This window comes from Hemitrygon akajei, chromosome 25, assembly GCF_048418815.1.
Source record: "Hemitrygon akajei chromosome 25, sHemAka1.3, whole genome shotgun sequence".
Lineage (NCBI taxonomy): Eukaryota > Metazoa > Chordata > Chondrichthyes > Myliobatiformes > Dasyatidae > Hemitrygon > Hemitrygon akajei.
The window spans coordinates 39,564,038-39,590,257 of NC_133148.1; the positions used below are offsets into that span (position 1 = coordinate 39,564,038).

The 26,220-nt window shown below is 41.1% G+C and overlaps 1 protein-coding gene across 2 annotated transcripts in view; it reads left to right on the forward strand.

The window, feature by feature from the left end:
* LOC140716535 (striatin-3-like) overlaps window positions 1-26,220 on the forward strand; it is an 88,175-nt gene that overhangs the window by 47,208 nt on the left and 14,747 nt on the right. For both annotated transcript variants that reach the window (XM_073029344.1, XM_073029345.1), the window contains exons 6-14: window positions 4,253-4,412; window positions 5,704-5,845; window positions 7,698-7,802; window positions 11,301-11,422; window positions 12,602-12,777; window positions 15,045-15,092; window positions 15,513-15,634; window positions 20,574-20,741; window positions 22,763-22,903. In XM_073029344.1, the coding sequence (XP_072885445.1) occupies window positions 4,253-4,412; window positions 5,704-5,845; window positions 7,698-7,802; window positions 11,301-11,422; window positions 12,602-12,777; window positions 15,045-15,092; window positions 15,513-15,634; window positions 20,574-20,741; window positions 22,763-22,903 (1,184 nt within the window). The remainder of the gene's footprint in view (window positions 1-4,252; window positions 4,413-5,703; window positions 5,846-7,697; window positions 7,803-11,300; window positions 11,423-12,601; window positions 12,778-15,044; window positions 15,093-15,512; window positions 15,635-20,573; window positions 20,742-22,762; window positions 22,904-26,220) is intronic.

The window sequence follows — 26,220 nt, forward strand, 5'->3', positions numbered from 1 at the left end:
TTACAGTAGACTGATGAACGCTCTGGTCTTTAGAAATGCTTTTGTAGGCTTTTGCAGCTTCATGCATTTCTAAAAGTTGTCTGAAAGTTCTCTTGATCAAGGAATGGGGTGCATAAACAGATCTTTCTTGAGTAGAGCAGGCTCTGTTAGTAACCTGACTTTGTGTGCCTTTTTTTATAGGGCAGGGTACAGCTACAACCCACACCTCCAATCTTATCTCACCTGACTCCAAATGTCTTTTGTAGAAGTCATTACCCCAGAGTTTCACATACTTTTTTTGATCCTAGACTGTGTCTGGTAAATGGTATACTCAGTATTGATGAGAAGAGGTACAACTGTTCACGTTTTATTAATTTAGGCGATTGAGGATGTCTATTACTGTGACTTTTTGATGAAGAGGAGATCAGATTTTATGAGTAATTAATGCAGAAAACCAGGTAATTGCAGAGTTTACAAACTTTTTCTTGCAGCTGTGTATTTGAAAGGTGTGTGGAAACAGTTTGCTCTAGATGGAATTCCCTCCAAGTATCAATGTTTTTTCCTTTTGGATACTTGGTTGCTACTTCCACCAATCTTTAGTTGACTTCCCTATTAAAAACTTGCATGTGATCCTTCCGATGATCATAGAACACTTCACAATTAACAGGGTTACTTTTATTTGAAGCGTCTGCATGAGTATGCAACCAGCTTTCTCAACTAGCAGTGTTATGGTAATGAGGTAATTTTGGAATATAAATAATGACAAGGATTCTGACAAGTGCTTCCTTCTTCATTAAATATCTGCTTGTGTGCTTTATTGTCAAATTTTGTTTGGTAATGATCCCCTGAGGTTCCTTAAGATGTGTTACCTCATGGAAGTTGAGATATTAATGCATTACTTTGGAAACAATGGATTTATATTAAAAAATACTAAATGGAACTATGCTGGAAGGCGAGATTATCATAACATAGGAAATGGTTGCAGGCCCGCTACTTGTAGGTCCTTCATGCCTGCTACATTACTCAAAATCATGATTAATCTTGTACCACTGTCCTTTACTAACTCCATATCCCATGGAAATCCATTGATATTTGTCTTAAATATGCTCAGCAATTGAGCCTCGACAGCTCCTTTGGCTAGAGAATTCCAAACATTCACCTCCCTTTGACCGAAGATTTTTTTCTCTCCTATTGCAGCCTTTAATGGTCAAATCTTGTGACTTCTGGTCCTAAGCGCCACAGCCAGGGGAAACAGCATTCTGTCATGTACCCTGTAAGCCCAAGAATGATTTTGCTTCAATGAGATCAGTTCTTTTTCTTCCAAGCAGGAAGCAACCCTGTCTGCTCAAATCTTATTTTATAAGCTAAACAGCTCACCATCACAGGAATCAAATCTGGTGACTTTGTTACATTCCCTCTATCAGAAGTATACACTCCCTTAGGAAGAGCGATCGGATCTATACAACAATATTCCAGGTGCAGTCTCACCAGGACGGTTTAAATACAGTAGGAAGTCTTAACTCTTATACTTAAATTTTCCATGTTATGTTCTGTCTGCACCTGATTGCTTAATCATTTAGCTCATCTATATCTGGGATTCCTAACCTTTTTATGCTATGGACCCATACCATTTAGCAAGGGGTTCATAAACCATAGGTTGGGAACCTGTGATCTATATCCTCAAGTAGCCTCTTTGCATCTTCGTCACAGTATGAACTGCATCCTCCTAGGCCACATTTCTGCTTATTAGCAGATAATTTATCCAATATCTTTAGCAGACAAAATTATCTTTCAGATTAAACTAAATCACTTTCAATCTTTATATCACGATCATATTATGATTATTCTTCCTTAACTACCATAATCAGGTGGAGACGTGTCTCTACCAAAGGAGGTATAAGGTGCTCCTTCTCTCTGCTAGCCTGCAGGTCACCCTTGGGCAAGGTGTAGCACCTGCTTAGCCCCCTGATCAGGGTCACGTGAAGCCATGGGAGCAGGTGGTGCATATCACAGGTCCTGGTTATGTGTACACTGATGCCAGTCAGATGCTCTCTGAAGAATATTGATAATGGCGGGGTGGTGGGGGGGGGGGGGTCACCCATCTTATAAAGACACTACTCAGCAGAAGGCAATGGCAAACCGTTTTTGTAGAAAAATTTGCCAAGAAAGAATCATGGTCATGGAAAGATCACGGTCGTCTACATCATACAGCATGGCACATAACAAACATGCTACCATATAAATAATTAACCACTTTACAACATCACATCTAAAATAACTTATGGATTCCTTGACTTGTTAATCTAGAAAGCATTTCTTAGCCATTTCATGAATGCATCTTCCACACTGATGCTGTTAATCTGATCAGAAACATAAGTAGTTCCTGAAAGATGTTCCTACTCCAATGTTGATTAATTAGTCAAGTCAAGACACTTTTTATTGTCATTCCGACCATAACTGCTGGTACAGTCACAGTAAAAATGAGACAACATTTTTCAGGACCATGGTGCTACATGAAACAGTATGTAAAATCAACACAGAAAAAAAACTACACTAGACTACAGACCTACCCAGGACTGCATAAAGTGCACAAACAGTGCAGGCATTACAATAAATAATAAACAGGACAATAGGCACAGTAGAGGGCAGTAAATTGGTGTTAGTCCAGACTCTGGGTATTGAGGAGTCTGATGGCTTGGGGGAAGAAACTGTTACATAGTCTGGTCGTGAGAGCCCGAATGCTTCGATGCCTTTTCCCAGATGGTAGGAGGGAGAAGAGTTTGTATGAGGGGTGTGTGGGGTTCTTCATAATGCTGTTTGCGGATGCAGCGGGTAGTGTTAATGTCTGTAATGGACATACCTAACACTGTTGCGATATCCTCCATTAGTTTCATTGTAAAGTTAATTTAAGTTTAGCTGTATTTGATTCAATGCTTTCATGTTTTTTTTTCTTTTATTGTATCTGATACACTTAAATTAGATACTGAAAAATAGTTGAATTATACAGGATTAACTCTTCACTGTGTTCTGGTGAGTGATGAAGCCAGACATTTAGCAATGAAATAATATCTCGCTTGTTCTCAGTTGTCCAACTCAGAGTCAAGGAATATTACTTCAAGCTGTGCTTTTGCAGCGGATGCAAAGAGCCTTAAGTTGAGTGTAAGTCATTCATGGCATGAAAACTATCCTCCAGCATACAATATTCCCATCTTGCAACTAGCTGTGTTAAAACAGCTTTAGTCTACATTCTAGAAATGTGGTTACTTTGTCTCCTTGTTCTCATTGTAACTCTCACTGTAACAATTCACGTTGTATAGCACCAAACCTCCAGGTCAACACACACTTTTTCATCCGAACATCCTTTGTCATCATCTGCATGCGACCTACTTTCCAACCGGACTCTATACCCTTTTATTTCCTTCTCTCTTGTGTATGTAGTGAACATCTCTAAATGGGTCAGCACTTCCTGCTTCAACCACTCTGCAAATTCACATTCTCAGCAATCCCCAAAAAAGTTCTAAATGATCAATATAATGCATATGATTTCAAATGTGAAAAAAATACTTAAACTTTCTATTTCTCAGCTCAGTTATGAACCATTTTATTATTTCTGTATGGGTTGCATTACCTTCCCTAATTTGTTTTTCTGAATTATTTGACAGTCTAATGTTTGATTTCAATATCTAGCTGATTATTGTAGATTATAAGCATTCTGGCTGTGAGGGGAACACAACACTATTTTCTCTCTCTCTCTCTCTGTGATCCATTCTAATCATTGTAAGCAGAGCTATCTTTAGCCTAACAAGAATCTAAGAGATCTCAGAACTATTTACGGAAGCTTTGGACAATAGCAATATTTTAAAAACTACTAAATACAGTGTGAGAAAGAAAACAGGAAATTCTCATGTTTGTATACATTCAGCTAGTCATTAATTGAACCTGGGTCAGTAATACGAACATAAAAATGAGTCTTTTTGGGCTAATAAATGAAATGTAAGTCATTTTTTATCATTTACTCGAGATTTTGCAGATGCTGGAAATCCAAAGCATCACACACAAAGTGCTGGAGAAACTCAGCAGGTCAGGCATTATCTATGGAAAAGAATAGGCAGTCGACGTTTCAGGCCAAAACCTTTATCCAGGACTGGGTGAAGGGTCTCTGCTCAAACGTTGTCTGTTCACTTGTCTGACCTGCTGAGCTCCTGTAGCATTTTGTGTATGTTTCTTATAATTTAGGTTGTTTTGATTTAACATTGCCTTTTGTCCTTTGCAGGAATGCGGGCAATGAGTCTCGGGATGGGCTAAGGAAGTCAATGCTGGAGAAGATGCCTTTCTTGCGAAATGTGGATGATGATAGTGATGAGGATGATGATGAACTGGATAGCATTCCTTCAGAGCTATCTGTCACACAGAGACTAAACAAGAAACAAAGGGTAAGTCATGATGCTATAGCTTTCTAACTATTCAGATACTTTTGTGAATGTTCAGCATCCACAGAGAGAGAGCCATCATTCGAATGTAGAGGCCTACCTTCCAGCCATAGCAAGTGATAGGCCGTCACATAAACTCCTCAGGCAGCAGAGAGAGAATTCAGTGAATGTGAAGACCACCTTGGAAGTTATTTTCCACATCGACACTGAGTGAATAAAGCATAGTGTGTTAAGATTTTTATAAAGAACAATAGAAATCTATCAGACTTCTAATGCTAAAAGAACTTGCAGAACTTGCAAGTTGAAAGAACTTGCAGGAACTTGAACAGTTCCTGTTCAACCTTGGAGAGGTATAGATAAGAAGACTGGATAAACTGGAGTAAATGCTTCAAGGAAAATGGTATATGATGTGTAATTGCAAAATGCATTAATACATAGTGTGGAGTAAATCCATTTAGTGAAACCAACAGGAGAAGGGTTTTCTTCTTAAGCCCATCACCCCTACTGGGGCATAGGCTGTCAACAGCAGCTCACCAAAGTCCTCTGTACTGGGTCAGTGGAAGGTTGATCATCCCTGTGGATTCCGCTTTCACCACACAACTTCCTACAACTTTTATATAAAGGTCCTTCCTCTCCCAGGAATGAGGTCTTTGGAGTTTCTGTAGCTCTGGGTTTTTACTGGATGGGGGTTGCTAGCCCTAAGCCAGATCACCTTCTCTTCTTGCAGCCGGGTGTGGGACAGTCCATGGTGGAGTTAGGAAGGTGTAGGTGAATGGAATTGATAAGGAAGAATGTTCATTTTTGGATTTGGGTATCGTGACTGCACAGGTTTACACATTTGTGGTTTGCTGCATCCCTTCCTAATTAACAGTGAAAAAAATCACTTTTGAGCGTCAATATCACAGCCTACAGTACTGTGCAAAAGTTTTAGAGATCTCTCGCTCTCTCACACTCTTTTTTTACTTATATATACTATGTAACACTTTTACACAGTTCTATATATTGTCTTTCCAGTTGCCAAATTATACTTAATACTACTGAGTTAATTACTCTTATTTCTGTTTCCTAATCATTTTCCTATTTTAACCAATTTACAGTACTGTGCAAAAGTCTTAGGCACCCAAGCTATATATATGTGCTTAATACTTCTGCAGAGTACTGTATAATCTTAACATACCTATTTGTTCTGAAAACTATCCATGCAAGTGATGTTGCAAAATGATTCACTGGCCATTCAGATTGTTGCCTTGCTTGATTTTTGAGTTACAAACTGATGTTACTCATGAAATTACAGATAGGATCTGAGATGACAGTGGTTGATTCTGGCATGGACTGTGAGACAGTGGATGCTCTGAGTGAATTTCACTTCCTGGACACTGAAGTGGATGAAGAAAGGACTGAGGATTCTAGGAGTTCAGGGGATGGGAAAGAACTAGGTAAGATCTATCATAAATGAAGTGTGTCAAAGTATTGTTATATTGCATTTTTTTGTCATTGTAAAAATAAATGAAAAGATAATTTTTCGTCATTGTATAGTAAATTATTTAAAAAGAGAATTACTTGGCCTCATTAGTAACTTAGTCACCAAAGCGTGAAAGAAGGTCAGATTCACTCCTGTATTTCTTCTGGGTGAATAACTGGAGTCACTGATGTAGAAGGAACAGATGAATGCTGTGAGGAATTGCAGGTGGGTAGAAGTAATTACAAAATATGGACAGTTTAAGGAGTGGAAAGCAAGTAATTAGAGGATTGGGAAGGGAACCAAAGATAGATGTGCTTATATAACAAGGCACCTATGTCAGGATGCTGTTTATTGACTATAGCTTAGCATTTAGCACGATGGTTTCTACTGTCCTAGGCCTCCCTCACCTGGACTTCCTAACCAGAAAACCACAATCTGTGCGGATTGGTAGTAATATCTCCTCCTTATTGGCACACCGCAGGGATGTGCGTTTAGACCACTGCTCTACTCTCTCTGCACTGTGTGGCTAGGTACAGTTCAAACAGTATCTGTATATTTGCGGATGATACACCCATTGTTGGCAGAATTTCAGATGGTGACCAAAGGGAGTACTGAAGTGAGATATACCAGTTAGTTGAGTGGCGTCACAGCAACAAACTTGCACTCAATGTCGGCAAGACCAAGGAGCTGATTGTGGACTTCCGGAAGGGTAAAACAAGGGAACACAAACCAATCCTCATAGAGGGATCAGAAGTGGAAAGAGTGAGCAGTTTCAAGTCCCTGGGTGTCAGTATCTCTGGATGCAACATGTTGATGCAGCTATAAAGAAGGCAAGACAATGGCGATATTTCATTAGGAGTTTGAGGAGATTTGATTTGCCAAATAAAACACTCAAAAACTTCTACAAATTACAGTGAAGAGCATTCTGACAGGCTGCATCACTGCCTGGTTTGGAGGGGGGTGGGGGCTACTGTACGAGATTGAAATAAGTTTCAGAAACTTGTAAAATTAGTCAGCTCTATCATCAGTATCAGCCTCCGTAGTATCCAAGACCTCTTCAAGGAGCGGTGTCTTAGGATGGTAGCATCTTTTATTAAACATCACCACCACCACCCAGGACGTGCCCTCTTCACACTGTTACTGAGGAAAAGCTGCTTCCCCTCTGCTATCCATTTCTAAATGAACACTACCTCACTTTGTTTTTGTTTTTTGTGCTACTTATTTTAACTTAACTATTTAATCTATATATTGTATGTCAAGTCAAGTCAAGTCACTTTTTATTGTCATTTCGACTATAACTGCTGGTACAGTACACAGTAAAAATGAGACAGCAATCCGAGATGGTGCAATTTCTGAACCAGGCAGTGATGCAGCTGCTCAGGATGCTCTCAACACAACCCCTGTAGAATGTGATGAGGATGGGGGGGTGGGAGATGGACTTTCTTCAGCCTTCGCAGAAAATAGAGATGCTGCTGGGCTTTCTTTGCTATGGAGCTGGTGTTGAGGGACCAGGTGAACACCAAGAAATTTGGTGCTCTTAACGATCTCTACCGAGGAGCCGTCAATGTTCAGCGGGAAGTGGTCACTCGGTTTTTGTTCCTCTTATGTTTGTTTATTATGTATTTCATTGCACTGCTGCTCTAAAGTTAACAAATTTCACATGTGCCAGTGATATTAAATTTGATTCTGATGATACAAAGTAAGAGAGAAGCATAAACTGTGAGCTAGTTTATGTGTTTCACATTTGCCGTATTTCAATGCTTTGTTCATTGTAAATCTGAACTTGTATTTTGTGAGTCGCTGATTGTGTAATCCTTTATTCATAGGAAGTCACCGTTCCAAACGTCAGGAGGTACTGCCTGATTTCACAGACATCGATGGCTTGCCTTCCATTCCAGCTGGGGTGATTGGTCAAACCAAGCGAAAAGAAGGTACCAGTATTTTCCCCTCCCCCCCCCGGAAAAAAATTGCTACAGAATTCTCAAAGTTTGTAAAGTATGGTGTCACAGCGTTCACTGTTGACATTTGGATAGACGGGAGGGCAATGGTCTAGGTGCAAGTCAGTTGAACTAAGCAGAATATCAGTTCGGCAAGGGGTAGATGGGCTAAAGGGCCTGTTGATGTGCTGTGCTGTTCTATGATGCTTGAGGAGTACAATTTTTAAATACTGTTAACTTCACAGTGCATATTTTTTTTCTCTGTCCTGATTAAAGGTTAATTTACTGGATGGGGAGCCAAAGTCTGGGGTCATTGTACCAAAGGAATGTGTTTGAATCCCACTATGATGGTTCGGGAATTGAAGTTCAAGTGATTAAATGAAACTGGAATTTAAAACAAAACATTTGCAACTATTAATGATGAAATTACTGGATTGTTGTTTTTTAAAAAAACAAAGGAAGAAGTTCTGCCATCTAGACTTGGTCTGACCAGTGTGAGTCCATAATCAGAATCAGTTTTACTATCACTGGTGTATGTCATGAAATTTGTTGTTTTGTGGCAGCAGTACTTTGTAATACATAATAATAAAAACTGCAAATTACAGTAAAAAGTATATATATTAAAAAGTCAAGTAAGAGGGGAAAAAAGTAGTGAGGTTGTGTTCATGGGTTCAATGTCCATTCAGAAATTGGATGGCAGAGGGGAAGAAGCTGTTCCTAAATCATTGAGTGTGTGCCTTCAGGCTTCTGCACCTCGTTCCTGACGGTAACAATGAGAAGGTAGCATGTCCAGGGTGGGTGATATGTCCTGGGTGATGGGGATTCTTGATGATGGGTGCCACCTTTTTGTGGTACAACTCCTTGAAGATGTCCTGGATACTACGGAGGGCTAGAGCCCATGATGGAGCTGACTGAGTTCACAACTTTCTGCAGTTTACTTTGATCCTGTGCAGTGGCCCCTTCATACCAGATGGTGATGCAGCCAGTTAGAATATTGGCTCAAATTCTCCTCAAAACTCCTACTGAAATGTAGCTAGTGTCGTGTTTTCTTTGTAATTGCCTCAATGTGTTGGACCTAGGATAGATCCTCAGATGTTGACACCCAGGAACTTTCCACTTCTGATCCCTCAATGAGAACTGGCGTGTGTTCCCTTGTCCTACCGTCTCTGATGTCCACAATCAATACTTAGGCTACTTACTGATATTGAGTGCAAAGTTGCTGCTGCGACACCACTCCGGTATGCTTTCTCTTTACCATCTGAAATTCTGCCAACAGTAGTTATGTCATCAGCAAATTTACAGAAGGCATTTGAATTGTGTCTAACTACACAGTCATGAGCGTGGAGAGAGTAGAGCAGTGGGCGAAGCACACATCCCTGAGATGCACCGGTGTTGATTATCAGCGAGGTGTAGCTGATCCTCAACAGCCTTCTCCTTCCAGAAACAGTTAGTGGATGACCTGTAAATGCTGGCAACAACCATGGATCATGAATTAATAAAAAAGCTTCTGAACATTTACCAAATTGTTAGAGACAGGACGATGAAAGCTCCTTTACCATCACTGACTTTTCATAACCCAAGTTAGTGAACAGAGAAAGAAGAGTAAAATACTGCCAGTGTCGGTGCTGACTAATGTAGTCAGGGAGTCTCTAGTTTAATTTGCAGGCTGCTAATTAGCTTCTGGAAATTTAATAATAAGGAGCTCATTACTGTCTGGATAAGTGTCTGGTGAGCATTTGTATTAATTTGTGTTCCATCCAATCATGAGCCCTAAATTGTCACCCTACTGAAATCACACAGAGCACTTTTGTCTGTGAGTCAAAAGGTGGAGAATTTTAATTCTGTTCCAGTGGGTAAAACACGAAAATAGATATATTAAATGCTGCATGAATACAATCCATTTGGAGAAATGGTCTTTCAGATGATGCATTAAACTTGGTATTAGAGTCGTAGAAAAGTACAGCACAGAAACAGGCCCTTCAGCCCATCTAGTCCACCCCGAGCCATTTAAACCTCCTACTCCCATCGACCTGCACTTGGATCCAAAGCCATCCATACCACTGCAATCCGTGTACCTATTCAGACTTCTCTTAAACATTAAAATTGAGCACACATGCACCACTCGCACTGGCAGCTCATTCCACACTCTTATGATTCTGAGTGAAGAAGTTTCTCCTCATGTTCCCCTTAAACTTTTCACCTTTCACCATTAACCCCACTGAGGTAGTCCTACCCAACCTCAGTGGAAAAAGCCCACTTGCATTTACCCTATCTACACCCTTCATAATTTTGTATACCTCTGTATATGTTCCAAGGAATAAAGTCCTAACTTGTTCAATCTTTCCATATAACTCAGTACCTCCAGACGCAGTAACATCCTAGTAAATGAAGAACCACAACAGAATTTACGAGAATCTATACAGAAGATGTTTGTGCAGCAAACATCTTAGTGGGAACATTAATTGAATGTCTTCAGAACAAGTATTTCAGATAGTTCCCTGTGCTAATATGATGCCTTCCAAGACAGATTGAATTTAAAAGCTGTAGTCTGAATGAATGCTAGGATAAGATGGGGTAAGGCCTACATCAACAGATGAAACTGAACAATGGTAAATGTGAACATCCAAATCTACAGTATTGTGCACATGTAAAATATTCTGTAAAGCAAATAAAAATAATGAATTAAAACATTTCTAAATAATCAAAAAATTACTACTAAGAGTCGAAAACAGTAAAAAAAAACACCTGAATCAAATCAGTATTTGGTCTGACCACCCTCTGCCTTTAAAATGGCATCAATTCTTCTTGGTAAACTGCTGTACAGTTTTATAAGAAAATTAGCTGGTAGGTTGTTCCAGGCATCTTGGATAACGTGGCACAGTTATTCTGCAGACTTTGGCTGTCTCGCTTGCTCCTGTCTCTCCAGGTAATCCCAGACAGCCTTGGTAATGTTGAGATCAGGGCTCTGTGGAGGCCATACCCTCTGAAACCATATTTAAAAAAAATGTAGGATGCCTAAGACTTTTGCACAGTACAGTATTTAGAAGCAGATGATCTTAAACTAAGGCCCATCTGCTTTATCAGCCAGATGTCAAAGATTCTGAAGCATTGTCTCCAAAAAGAACAAGGGATTTATTTCTGGTGCTCTGGTTGTTACCCTTCAGTTAACATAACTAAAACAAGTTATTTTCTCATCACAGTTTGTACTTTATGCTTGTGTCCAAAATTCTTTCTTATATTAGCACATTTCAAAAGTAGTTAAATAATTGCAAGCTCCTAAAGCAGAAAGAATGTTCCTTTTATTGTGCTGGGATGGTGTCTTAACTAATTTTATTTTGAACTGCTTCACATGGACATACAAGTAATTTCATTTTGTGGGGAATGAACTGTCCATCAACACACATTAGGCTGAAATAATAAGCAAGACCAGGGTAACTTTGTCATGAACAATTGATGATAACTTCATTGAAAGTTCTTCTTTTTATTCCCCAGCTGCTCCTCTCGCCTTTCCCCCGCATGCCAGCAAACCATTTATACTTGGAGCGGAAACTGTTGGAGATGGAGAGATGAGCTTAGGCGAGCTGGCTGGGCTGACTGTCACTAATGACAATGATGTAAGTGCTTAACCTCTTGTACTAACTTCCCTAGCACTGTAAGAAAAATAGTTTTAAATTATAACGTTAAAATGTTGATTTGTGAACTACTGAGTTCACTGAGCATGAGACTGGTGGCCACAAGAGAAAGCACTTTTATTTAGACCCCTCAGTCTTTTATCTTGCCAAACCGGCAGGTACTGACTCATCCGGCTGGGTTCCACGAGCACCAGCAATCCTGATTCATCAAGTAAAAGTGATCCCAGGCAGTGTCAGCAGGCTGTTAAACCATGCAGAACATCCTGCTTCGGTCTTCTCTGATGTCTGCACAACATCTGGATGTTCATGCTGCATAGTGACAGGGACTATGACCGATGGCTCTTTTTGTTCTTCACCCTTCTAATCTAGAGTCAGTGGGTGTATTTATATAACACACACAAAATGCTGGGGAAACTCAGCAGGTCAGGCAGCATCTATAGAAAGGAATTGTGCACTTACAGTAATTGCACTGAGCGACAAATTTTTTTCGAAAGTGTTACCTCAGAATTTTTTTTGGTTATGATAGGCCACTTGAAGCTAAACACAAATATAATTTCAGACTTCTGTATCATGCCCACCATGCTCATCACTGACAGCGCCAAGATTTGCAGGGAGTGGGAATGCAGAAAATGAATCTTTAGTGACAGGTTGCATTTCATGATTCTATATGCTTGAACCATGTTGTCAATCAGCTGCATGTAGTTTGGTGCTCTGTAGTTGCCAAGAAAGTTTTCAACAACATTCTTGAATGCCTTCCATGCGATTTTCTCCGGTCCCACTAGAAGTTGTTCAAATTGCCCATCATGGATGACCTGTTTGATTTGTGGACCAACAAAGATGCCTTCTTTAATCTTGGCATCAGTTATTCTCACTTGAATTATGAATAGAAATAACAAATGTAGGTGATTCCAAAAAAATGGTGCGTGTTAGGGAAATTTCAAGGTGATTTTCATGATCAGGAAGCAAAATCTTTATAGGGTGCAATCTTAGTTTCCCAAATGCAGCATTAGAGTCTGACATATAATGTGCAACTTCCTGAGCAGACTGCTTTGTCATAATGATAACTAAATGTTACCAAGGTCCCCCCTGTATGATTTTCTCCATCAATCCGAAATATTTTGCAGAGGTCGAAATAGCGTAATTTCTCTCCCTTGTTTTCAGATGTCTGATAGTAAAGATGCCTTTAGAAAGACCTGGAATCCTAAATATACGCTGCGGAGTCACTTTGATGGGATCCGTGCGCTGGCGTTTCACCCAGAAGAGCCAGTGCTCATTACTGCGTCAGAGGACCGCACACTGAAGCTATGGAACCTGCAGAAAACAATCCCTGCCAAGAAGTAAATTTTATTTCTCTAACTACTTAGAACAATGTTTCTGTATTATTAGAACAAAGAGGGAAATCTGGTTGATAGAATGATACTCATGATATGCATACAGTTATGGGGGTGGCGGTAGGATTACATCACGAAGAAACTACATGTGGTGGACTTCTGATCCACCAAGTTGGATAGTGAGTTTGGCTGGTTTTGACCCATAGCTTTGTAGGTAAATGCACGCAAGCAAAGTGACCTTAGTTGTTGCCCAAAGATTGGGCAGCACAACAGTGTGACGGTTAGTGTTACATTATTGCAGCCAGTGGCCTGGGTTCAATTCTGCTGCTGTCTGTAATGAGTTCTTATGTTCTGCCTGAGACCACATGTTTCCCGCAGGTGCTCCACTTTCCTCTCACATTCAGGGTTGTACACTTCAGTAGACTAACTGGTCACATGGTTGTAAGTGGGCAACATGGGCTCGATGGCCAAATGACCTGAAACTCTGCTGCACCTCTAAATAAAATTTGCTCCAGACCCTTGCCTCTTTCTTAATTTCCATTAGCCTTAAACACTCCATGATAGTTTTTATACTGTGGTAACTTCTTTATCCGCATCCTTGAGTATAATTGTATTACCAGTAAAAGAATGATTTCAGCTACTGTGGCCCAATGATCTGAAACCTTCCTGCTAAACTTCTCTACTACTCTGTTCATTTCAGCATCTCCTTGAACAAGTTTTGGTCCTTCTGTAGCTCATCATTGAGTATCGTTTGAGGGTACTTTTGAAGTGAACATAGAACACTGTAGCAGAGTAGTATCTGGCCCACAATGTGTTCCTTCCTAAAAGTCTTTTAAATGTCCCTAATTTATCTTCCTCTTCCACCAGCCCTGGCAGGGTTTTCCCTGGACCCATCACTGTTTTTTTAAAAAAACACTTTCCTTTGACATATGCCTTCACTTTTCTCCAGTTACCTTAAAAGTTATTCCATCCTTTTCCATGCTGGGAAGAAAGTCTCTGCCTATCCACTTGATCTGAGCCTCTTATCATCTCGTACAGCTCTATCAACTCACCTCTTGTACTTCTTCACTCCAAAGAGAAAAGCTCTAACTTACTCAATCTATTTTCATAAGACGTGCTGTCTAACAGGGCAACAGACCTGAAAATCTCTGCACCTTTGGATTGTTAATATGTTATATGGTTATAACTTTTTGGTCCCAGGAAATCTGGCCTGGAGAGCTTAAAGACAAAACATCATACCATGGCTAAAGTAGTTTAGAATTCTGACATGACATCATTGCTGTGACAGCAAAAAGAGCTTCCCTGTGTGACTAATCTGAGGGTGCTCACTCCTGACAATGTATTCTCTGGTTCCAGCACAAACTTGCCTTGCACAAGAATCTTGAGTCTTGGATGACTTGCGAAGGGCATATGATTCTGTTAGTGGGCCAAAGTACATATATGTCACAATATACAACCCTGACATTCATTTTCTTGTGGGCATACTCAATAAGTCCATAGAATATTAACCGTAACAGAATCAATGAAAGGCTGCCCCAACTTGGGCATTCAACCAGTTTGCAAAATACAACAAACTGCAAATGCAAAAACAAAGAAGTAATAATAATAGATAAATAAGTAATAAATTTTGAGAACATGAGATGAAAAGTCCCAAAAGTGAGTCCATAGGTTGTGGGAACATTTCAATGATGGGGCAAGCGAAGTTGAGTGAAGTTAACCTCTTTGGCTCAAGAGCCTGATGGTTGAGGGGTAGTAACTGTTCCTGAACCTTGTAGTGTGAGTTCTGAGACTCCTGTAGCACATTCCTGATGGTGATGGCAGCAGTGAGAAGAGAGCTCATCTCGGTGGTGGGTTTGATGGGGTGGGGGTGGGGGGTCCCTGAAGATGTATGTTGCGTTCCTATGGCAGTGTTCTGTGTAGATGGTGCCAAGATGGACTGGGCCATATCCACTACTATTTGTAGGATTTTCTATTCAAGGGCATTGGTATTTCCATACTAGGCTGAAATGTATCTAGTCAATAGACAGCTATAGAAGTACTCCTGATTATGAGGCTTAAAAATGTACTGGGACTCAGATAGAATGTGGCACATTTTGGACCAGAAGAATTGACATAGTTCAGGTTTAAGCTCATTCTTTGGGTGTTCACAGAAAGTCAAAAAGATCTGAAAGTGACTAAAGAAAATTTTAGTGTTTTATTGAGAGTAATTATGCTTGTGAGTATTTTGTGAGGAAAAAAAACGTTCTGCACTGTTTAATCTTGTTTTCTTTTAGGAGTACTGCATTGGATGTGGAACCCATTTATACATTCAGGGGTCATGTGTGAGTATAATTGGATTCTGCTGCTCCATCAGACTTATTTTTTGCACCTTTTATATAACCGAAAATTTCCTAATTTTTAACTTTTTTTTCTGCCATGTTATTTATATTGGTTCATATTCTCTGACAGTGTGATATGATGTGACATTAGTAGTGCAAGCAAACAGCTGACATCCGCTCTTGATCAACTGAAACTCTGGCTTATTCTGTAGCAGAATAGGTCTCTGATTTGATCCAGATTCTGTGCCAACTTGATCTCATCAGTACTGAAATTGTTGTCCAGAACAGCTAAATATCCACTTATCAAAAATCCAGTGTCAGTCAGAGAGAAATTACTACATGTACTTTACTACGTTGCTACTAGCAAATTATCTGGTCATTTTCTATGCAGACTGGTGATCTATTTAATTCCTGTTGTTACAGAGACCCAGTGTTAGCAATAGCTGTTAGTTCCAAAGGAGATCAGTGCTTCAGTGGAGGACTTGATGGCACAATTTGCTGCTGGAATATTCCAAGTTTGAACACTGACCCATATGACACTTACGGTATGTACCAAGTAGCATTTACACATAACGAAACAGCATTCTGATGACTCTCCTCTCCTATCAGGTTCCTTCCTCTCCTGCCCTTTACCTTTCTCACCCACCTGGCCTCACCTATTACCTAGCTATCCTCCTTCCTTCTAGAGTAGCCTCCAACCTGATAGCATGAATATTGATTTCTCCTTCCGGTGAAAAATAAATTCTCTCACCCTCTTCCCCACTCTGATCTTTCACCTCTTCTCACCCTGGGCCCCACCCTCCTTCCCTTTCTCCTGTGGTCCACTCTACTCTCTTGTCTGATTCCTTCTTCTCCTATCAAGTAGCATTTACACATAACGAAACAGCATTCTGATGACTCTCCTCTCCTATCAGGTTCCTTCCTCTCATGCCCTTTACTTTTCCCACCCACCTGTTTTCACCTATCATCTTTTAGCTATCTTCCTTCCCCTCCCCCAACTTCTTACTCTGGCACCTTCCCACTTCCCTCTCAGTCCTGAAGAAGGATTTCAACCGGTTACATCGGACTGATTGTTCATTTCCATGGATGTTGCCTGACCTGCTGAGTTCCTCCAGCATTTTGTGTGTGTGCTGCAGCTTTTCTTGTGTTTCTGATGACTATATGTATGGTTTGCTGATGAGGCACGAATGAAATATCACTAGGGAAATGCATTGCCTACAATGATAGACGTCACATAAAAATTCTTTGCAACAGCATCATTATCATCATCATTTTGTGCCATGCTGTAAGACGTGGGCATTTGTGGTCTTCTGTGTACCTCAAGCTGTTCTCTATCTATGACCATGATTATTCTTGGAAAATTTTTCTACAGAAGTAGTTTGCCATTGCCTTCTGGGCAGTGTCTATACAGGTTTTCCCCGCTATTCGAAGGTAGAGCATTCCTATGAAATGGTTCGTAAGCCGGAATGTCGTAAAGTGAAGAAGCAATTACCATTTTTTTATATGGGGAAAAATTTGTGAGCGTTTGCAGACCCAAGAAGTAACCTACCAAAATAACACATAAAACCTAAACTAACAGTAACATATAATAAAAGCGGGAATGATCTGATAAATACATAGCCTATATAATGTAGGAATACTTTTCTGCAATTATTGCAGCACTGTCCACCACAGCAAAAATCTCACGCAAGCACTCTCAGCAGCACTCGCAGCAAAAACACACAGCGCAAGTACTCCCGGCAGAAACACATGGCGCAAATGCTCCCGGCAGAAACACACGGCGCAAGTACTCCCGGCAGAAACACACGGCGCAAGTACTCCCGGCAGAAACACACGGCGCAAGCGCTCTCGGCAAAAGCACTCTTTCCAGTAACCTTTAAGCTATGAAGCTACCAAATAACACATAAAAATACACAGCCTATATAAAGTAGAAATAATGTATGTACAGTGTAGTTTCACTTAACGGAATCGGGAAAACAGTGAGCACACTGATGATGGTGTATTAGGCTGAGTTGTCGGAGGTTGGGGTGGTGGGAGGTAGAGGAGACTGGGGTGTCATCTCATCGTCATCTGTTTCCATCAGGGCAGGCAGGTCACCTTCTTCTAGGTCTGCCTGCCTCAGTGTCGAAGGTTGAGGTTTGTCGTCTGCTGTGGGTGATGTGGAAGGCTTGAAAAACAACAGTATGCTTAATTGCTTAAACAAATGCCCTAGCTTGAGTAAACGGACTCTGTTAGCAGTAGCCTATTCTCCATCCTACATGCTCTCATCGCCTCATCAGACCATATGACCGAGAGGGCAGTCTAGCCACAAGTTAGTTCGACATAGTCAGCTCTCATTTCATTGGTGTGTTATTCTGACTGTGCACTCTCCTTTATTGAGATTGTTTTAAGTAAATGTTAACACAAGAGTATAATGAATGGTTGATTTCTATCCAAGACCAGTAGCAAATGCAGACCTGGCTCTAATGAACGTTTATTAGAGACTGTTGACATCAGGAAAAATAAGTCCCATATAACCACTGTTGAACACATTGTAGAAACCAACAACAAAAGTCAACAATTTTGGGATAGAGAAATAAAGTAATAACTTTAAAAAAAGGGAAGTACAGCCGAAGTTGGCCATTCAATCTCTAGATACTGCTCTTCTATTCATGACCATTTATGATTACTGGAATTCACTACTTAATTCTGTCAAAATTTACATATTATTCACATCATCACCTCAACAGTGTATGACTAATGCTGTTGCACAGCTGGCGAGGTGGCGATAAATCTCTGCCAAAGGAGGTATAAGGAGCTCCTTCCTCCCCTGGCCTGCAGGTCACCCCTGGGCAAGGTGTAGCACCTGCTTTCCTCCCCCCCAACACCCACCACCACCACCACCCCTGATCAGGGTCACTTGTAGTCATTGGAGTAGGTGGTGGATGGTCATATGAGCCCCTGGTTTATCGAGAATGGCTGGAGTCACCTGTCTCGTAAATGCACTGCCTAGGAAAAGGCAAAAGGCAATGCAGAATAAATTGCCAAGAACAATCATGGTCATGGAATGACCATGATCGCCCGTGTCATCTGACACAGCACATAATGATGATGATAATTAATCTTCAATCATCATCAGGCTTCTGAACCAGCAGGGATAATTCCGCTCATTCAACACTGAACTATTTCTCCATCTCATGAACTCATTTTCAAGGACTCTACAACTCATCCTCTCAGTATTGTATTTTTCTGTATTTGCACTTCTTTGTCTTTTGCATATTGGTTGTTCATCAGACTTCATTTGTGTAGATTCAGCTGTATTTCTCTGTTTTACTGTGAATGCCCATGAAAAAACGAATCTCAAAGTATATGGTGACAGACATACTTTGATAATACATTTACTTTGAACTTTGATTTGCATGTGTTTACTGTTGTTATCCTGCTAGGAGGTAGTGGTGCCAACTTTAGGAGGTGGTTTCAAATTAGTCTAGACCTGTCTCTGCAGCGCATTTTGCAGATAATGTACACTGTGGGCAGTGTGTGATGGTGGAGAGAATTAATAATTAGGTCAGTGGTTGAGATGTCAGTCAAGTTGGCTGTTTCATCCTGGAATTCGGAGTATTGTTGGAGTTGCTTTCATCAGGGCAAATTGAAAACATATCTTGCTACCATTTTTCAGTTATAGATGGTTATCAGGTGGAGTCAACTGCTACAGGGCATCCTGCTTTTCAACTGCTGTTCTTTATATCCGTTGTACTGTGTTGGAGTATTGCATACAGGTCTGGTTACCCCACTGAGGATGTTGATGCTTTGGAGAGGGTGCAGAAGAGGTTTTCCAGGATGCAGCCTGGATTCAAGGGCTTGTGCTATCAATGAGAGGCTGGATAAATGTGGGCTGTTTTCTCTGGAGCAGCGCAGGGGAGATCTGATAGAGGTTTACAAGATTATGAGAGGTACAGATAGAGTAGACAGAGAGTATTTATTTCCCAAAGTTGAAATATCTAATACCAGAGGGCATGCATTGAGAAGAGATAGACTCAAAGGAGTATGAGGGGTCAGTTTTTTTACTCAGAGAGTGGTCAATGCCTGAAATCCACCAGCTGGTATGGTGGTAAAGGCAAATAAATAAGAGGCTTTTAAGAGGCGTTTGGATAGGCACATAGATGCAAGGAGAATGTAAGAATCTGGAGCTGTGCTTAGCCCTCTGCTCTACTCTCTCTATACCCATGACTGTGTGGCTAGACATTTCTCAAATATCATCTATAAATTTGCTGATGATGCAACCATTGTGGAGAGAGAGTACAGGAGCAAGATATGCCAACTAATGGAGTGACATCACAGCAACAACCTTGTACTCAATGTCAGTAAGACGAAAGAGCTGACTGTGGACTTCAGGAAGGGTAAGACGAAGGAACACATACCAATCCTCATAGAGGGATCAGAAGTGCAGAGAGTGAGCAGTTTCAAGTTCCTGGGTGTCAAGATCTCTAAGGACCTAACCTTATGGTCCCAACATATCGATGCAGTTATAAAGAAGGCAAGAGAGCATCTATGCTTCATTAGGAGTTTGAAGAGATTTGGTATGTCAACAAGTACACTCAAAAACTTTTGTAGGTGTACCATGGGGAGCAGTCTAACAGATTGCATCACTGTCTGGTATGAGGGGTGGTGGGGGTGGGGGCTACTGCACAAGACTGAAAGAAGCTGCAGAGGGTTGTAAATTTAGTTACTAGCTTACAAAGTACCCAGGACATCTTCAAGAAGCGGTGTCTAAGAAAGGCAGCATCCATTATTAAGGACCTCCAGCACCCAGGGCATACCCATTTCTCATCAGGAAGGAGGTACAGAAGCCTGAAGGCACACACTCAGCGATTCAGGAACAGCTTTTTCCCCTCTGCCATCCAATTCCTAAATGGACGTTGAACCCATGAACACTACCTCACTTTTTAATATATATTATTTCAGTTTGTTTGCACAATTTTTAATCTATTCAATATACATATACTGTAATTGATTTACTTATTTAATTTTCTTCTTTATTATGTATTGCATTAAACTGCTGCTGCTAAGTTAACAAATTTCAAGACACATGCCAGTGATGATTAACCTGATTCTGATTCTGTTGTAGATAGGAGGGATTAGTGTTTGGGTGTTTTTTTGATTTACTTTAGAGCTGGTTTGGCAGAGCATTGTGGGCTGAATGACCTGTTCCAGTGTCATACTGATCTATGTTCCACATTGGCTGCTTCTGTTATGTTCATGCCTGAGGTGAGCCCACAGTTCTTGCTCACAGGGCTGTGATAATGCCATTGAATGTTAAAACTTTGGTGGTTTGACCGTCCTTTTTGATGTGCTTATTGCTTAGCACTATATGGTACAAACATTACCAATCTCCTTTCGGACCTGTCTGAATGTTATGTTATTTCCAGCCTGGCTAACTGCAATATTGTTTCATGAAGTTCATCCTTCAGCGGATTGAATCAATGTGTTCTTTTTTTTTTACAGATGACAGCATTCTATCCAGAACACTAAATGGTCATACAGATACGATTTGGGGGCTTGCGTTTAGTACCCTGAAGAATCGCCTGATTTCGTGTTCAGCAGATGGAACTGTCAGGTTATGGGATGCAGCTGCCAATCCAGCCTGTGTTAGTACCTACAACAGAGAAAAGGGTGAGTGAGGGCAAATGCACAGCTCTTTTGGAATAATTGAGAAGGGGAGGGGTATGTTGAAAGGAGAGACGTACATGGATCAATGGCTGAATGGGGGAGAGAAAGTAGGGTGTCACACACTGGGTGTGTTCTTGGAATGGGGTGAAGATCGGGAGAATTAAGAAGGATCTTTGATTCCTGGATATACAACATTGTTGTCCATCCTTTCCTCCATCATCCTTCGATTTTAATCTTTGTTCAATTAAAACAAAGTTTGTACCGAAAGATCTAAGCCAGAGGTTACCAACCTGGGTCCACTGACCCCTCAATTATTGCTAACGGTCCATGGCATAACAAAGGTTAGGAACCCCTGATCTAAAACAAAAAGGGAGAAAATAAGAATAGTATGTATTTTATAATAGAATAAAGAATACTAGGAATTTCATAGTACAGGTAGAATGTTCATTTTTCCAGCCTTTAACCTCTCCAAGCTATTGAACGAGGCAAAGTGGTCTACAAAATCTAGTGTGGGGACTGCAGCAAATATTATGTTGGTCAGACTGGGAGAAAACCATCCACAAAGATAAATAAATGTTAACTGGCTGTTAAGCAGCATGACCAACTCTCCCTAATCTCGACCCATGAAAATCGAGAGGGGCACAAATTGGACTGGGTATCAGTGAAAGTCATGGTACAAGCAAACACACGGCTTGCAAGAGAATTCCTAGAAGCATAGTTTTCCACAAACAATTCTGTAAACTGACATGCTGACCTCGATCCTAATTATAAGCCAATGTGGGCAAAAATTCCAGACAGCGCACAGATATGACACACAACCAATCGGTGACCTGATCCCCTCCCTACATCACAACTGAGTTTCTGTAATGACAGCCAACCAACTGATTGATAAGTGTATAAAAGCAGAGAACAACTCAACTCAACTATCAACGATCCAATCTGCGTTTGCTGAGGTATTTCCTTTAGTCTCTTCATAAAGTTGTGCCATTCTTTATTGGATGATCCTCCTTTGGATTCAACCATCTTCAGATAATCTCTCAAATTCACTGTTATTCTTCAACTTTTGAGACCAAGAATGTTACCTTTTTTTAAAAAAACACTGGGGAGGCTACTACACTTGATACACAAACTTGAAATGTTGGGATTCACGGGTTCAGAAACAGCTATTGACCCTCAACCATTAGGCTCTTGAATTGGTGGGGATAACTTCACTTGCCCCATCTTTGCAATGTTCCCACAATCAATAGACTCACTTTCAAGAATTCTTCATCTCGGGTTCTTGATATTTATTGCTTATTTATATTATTGTTTCTTTTTGCACACGTTGTTGTCATCTTCATTCTGGTTGATAGCCCTAGTTTGGCGGTCATTCATCGATTCTGTTATAGTTGGTATTCTATGGATTTGTTGAATATGACCACAAGAAGATGAATCTCAGGGTTGTATATGGTGGCATATATATATACTTTGTTAACAGCATTTACTTTGAACAGTAACACAGCGGAGCTTCTCCCTCCCTCACATTTGCAGTGACTTGGGTTCCATTCTGGCTTACAGTGTTAATGTGTGGAGTGTTTATGTCCTCCCCATGATTATGTGGGTTTCCTCTGGCGGCTCTGGTTTCTTCCCACATCCTGAAAATGCACAGGTCAAAAGATTAATTGGCTACCCTAAACTACCCCAAGTGTCAATATGAAAAGTGGAAACTGGGGTGAAAGAGTAAGTTAATGGGGAAAATGAGAAGAATAAAATAGGTTAGAGTCAGTTTAACGTAAACATGTTTCTTTCGTAGTTGGTTCACTGTCTGTACTAAAGGACCTATTTCCATGATGTATCTCTTGGTGGACACCTTCAAGTAATAAGAAAGCTATCATAAGCAGTTACCTCTCCCTTGTCTTAACCCTTGGGGCAACACAAGATGGGACTCCCATTTAATAATCAGTATAACTGTCTACTTTTTCAGTTTGAGCTCAAATTTGATTATATTCTTAATTCAGATTTTATTCCATTTCCCCCCCCACCAGAAAATGGGATTCCTACCTCTGTGGCATTCTTAAGTGACCCTGCTCATGCCGTGACTTCCTTCACCAGTGGAGATGTGGTCATCTACGATTTGGAGACACTGCAGCCAGTCATCACCCTGGATTCCAAAACATCTGACAGTGGTAAGCTGACCGGAGGCTAGAAGAGGCAAGGAGGGCCTGTCGTCTACACAGAAGCAATATTCTTACCTCGAAGTTACATATTTTATTTACTCAGAGATACAGTATGGTAACAGGCTCTCCCGGCCCAGTGAGCTCACGCTGCTTAATTACATACATGTGACCAATTAACTTACTTGGAATGTGGGAGGAAACTGGAATACCTGAAGGTTACAGGGTGAGCATACAAACACCTTACAGATGGTGGCAGAATCGAACACTGGCACTGTAATCAATACCCGGTGTGCTGCCTTCCATCCAAACGGGAAGGGGAGGTTAATGGAAGTAATCCCTAACTAATCCCTAGGAAAGTACTTCCCTAATGGAAGTAATCCTGTTCAACTTAGAAATGATAAAGAGTTGTTTGCAAGTGGCTTACCTGCTCACCCATAATTTTCCCTGTGAAGGAAGTGGATTTCTTTTTATATTTGATCGATTAGATTCGGGTGTTGGGGTGGAGATATGTCTCCACTAAAGGAGACGTAAGGCACTACTTCTCTCCACTGGCACCTTTGGGCAAGGTGTAGCACCTGCTTAGCCCCCAGTCAGGGTCATGTGAAGCCATGGGAGCAAGTGGTAGATGGTCATATGAGCAGCCGGTGTATATCACAATTCCTGGTTATGCAACCACTGGCGCCAGGCAGACAATCTCTGAAGAGTATTGATAACGGCCGGGGTCACTCACCTTGTAAAGACACTGCCCAGAAGATGACAATGGCAAACCGCTTCTGCAAAATAATTTGCCAAGAACAATCGTGAGCAGGTAGACCTGTGTTGCAGACATACAACATAGCACATAATGATGGTGTTGAACCAAGTGTATCGATGAGGGAGGCGAGTCATTTTAGTTTGCATACAGGGCATTTTAGCCACCTGGATTCAATATTGCCTCAGCAGTAGGAGACAGAGGGTGATTTAGAGGGATTTTTAATGATTGGATGCCTTTTACTAGTGGTGGTCCCCAGGAGTTGGTGCTAGGAACTCTGCCTATTGTAACATAGGTGAAACTTTTAGACTCAGTACCCACTTTAATAGGTACAGTATGAAGACATTAGGCATTTAGTACTCTGTGTTATAGGTATGATTGTAAAGCAGGTGAATTGCAGTTGACGTTAAAGGGGAATCAAGGCTGCATATTGAGGAGAGAGTAGTGACCTTTTGACCTAGTAATATTCAGCCATCATCTTTCTGTCACTTAACAATGAAGAAAATGGAGGTGTCCAAACTAAAGCAGAGTCTGTGCTGCTGGTGTAGAGGTATCCACACCTGGACTTCAGAACCAGAGGTCCAGGGTTCACATCTCCTTGCAGGCTTTCCATCTGTGCTGGGTTGAGCGTCAAGCTAGCAACTCGGCCTCGTAAAATAGAGAACTGCTGAAGAAATGGTAAGGTTGCCGCCCGATGCGCCAAACAAGGCACGGGGAGGAACTTTTAGTATCCCTATCTGTCATATGAGAAACCTGGTTTCAATTCTAAGACAGGTTAAAAAATAAATAAAATAGAAGATTCTGGAAGTATTCAGCATCTTGAATCCTCTTCAGTTTTCTAATGAAAATTAACCTTTTTCCCTTCTCACAGATGCTGACTGACCTGCTGGCTATTTGCAATGTTTTCTGTTTTTATTTTAGATTTCCAGCATCTGCAGTTTATTTTAGATTTTCAAGTCTTTGGATGTCATTGCCTATCTGCTTCCCTCACAGTCTACAAGTACTAAAACTTTCATAAAATTTGGAATGCAGAATCAGGCTTACTCACTGCTCGTTTGATCCTAGTTAATTTTGTAGAGGGTGGTCTTTAAAACATGATCCTGAGGTGCAATTTTCCAGACCAGTGTACACAAAATGCTGGAGGAGTTTAGCAGGTCAGGCAGCATCTATGGCTGAGAATGAACAGTTGACGTTTCGGGCTGAGACTCTTCAGCAGGACTGGAGAAAAAAAGGATAAGGAGCCAGAGTTAGAAGGTGGGGGGAGGGGAGGGAGAAAGAAACACAAGGTGATAGGTGAAACCAGGAGGGGGAGGGGTGAGGTGAAGAGCTGGGCAGGTGATTGATGAAAGAGATACAGGGCTGGAGAAGGAGGAATCTGATGGGAGAGGATAGAAAACCATGGAAGAAACAGCAGGGGAAGGAGCATCGAAGGGAAATGATTAGCAGCTAAGGGGAGATGGTGAGAGAGGGAAGCAGGAATAGGGAATGATGAAAGAGGGGGTGGGTAACTACTGGCTGGTCAAGAAATCAGTGTTTGTGCCATCAGGGTGGAGGCTACCCAGATGGAATATAAGGTCTTGCTCCTCCAGCCCGAGTGTGGCCTCATTGCTGCAGTAGAGGAGGCCATGGACTAGTTCCAGGGACCCAGGTTCACTGGACTTCAGGCACTGTCTGGAGTGTACATGCACTTTGTGGGTTCAGCCGCACGCTTCAGTTTTGTGCCATATCGGAAAGTCATTTTGATCGTTAATTGGCACAGAGTGTAGGTTAATGGCAAAAATAATCAAAGGGGAATTGATGGACATTTGTGCGTAAGGTACGTGGATTGGAAGGGTTTACGAGCTGAATGCAGATAACTGTGACGAGCTTCAGAAGGAGCTTCACACCTTGTCGGTGTGGACTGTGTTACATATTACACAGAGCAAGAACTACAATGGAATAGAACAATTAAGTGTTTTTACTGAGTCATGTTAGTTACGGCACACCCTATGCAACTTGCAGTGTGGGAGCTAGGAAGCGGGCCTGTTCAGATGAAAAACGTACAGACCCAAAAGAAAGTCCTTCATACGCACACCTGCAATGGATCTGATACAGTACAGATGGAAGGGTCTGTTTTGTATTGCAACTCTTTTGTATTATTGTTTATTTATTCATTCATCAGTTTATTTATTTACTTATTGCTATACAGCATGGAATAGGCCCTTGGGGTCTTCAAGCCATGCCGCTCAGCAGCCCCCAATTTAATCCTAGCCTAACCAGGGGAACAATTTATAATGACCAACCAGTAGGTCTGCGGACTGTGGGAAGAAACCGAAGTACCCGGTGGAAACCCACGTGGTCACAGAAAGAGCTTACAAACTCTTCACAGGCAGCGACGGGAATTGAACCTGGGTCACTGGTACTGTAAAGCATTGTGCTAACCATTACGTGACCATGCTGGCCTCTTCAAAAGATTAAGTTACATTGTTAGGAGAAATAGAGAGGGAATGAACTAATGAAGTGCTGTCCAGGAACTTAGTATCAGCCCAGGAAGAATGGCCTTCATCTGAATCTTTATAAAAATAAGTAAGAAAAT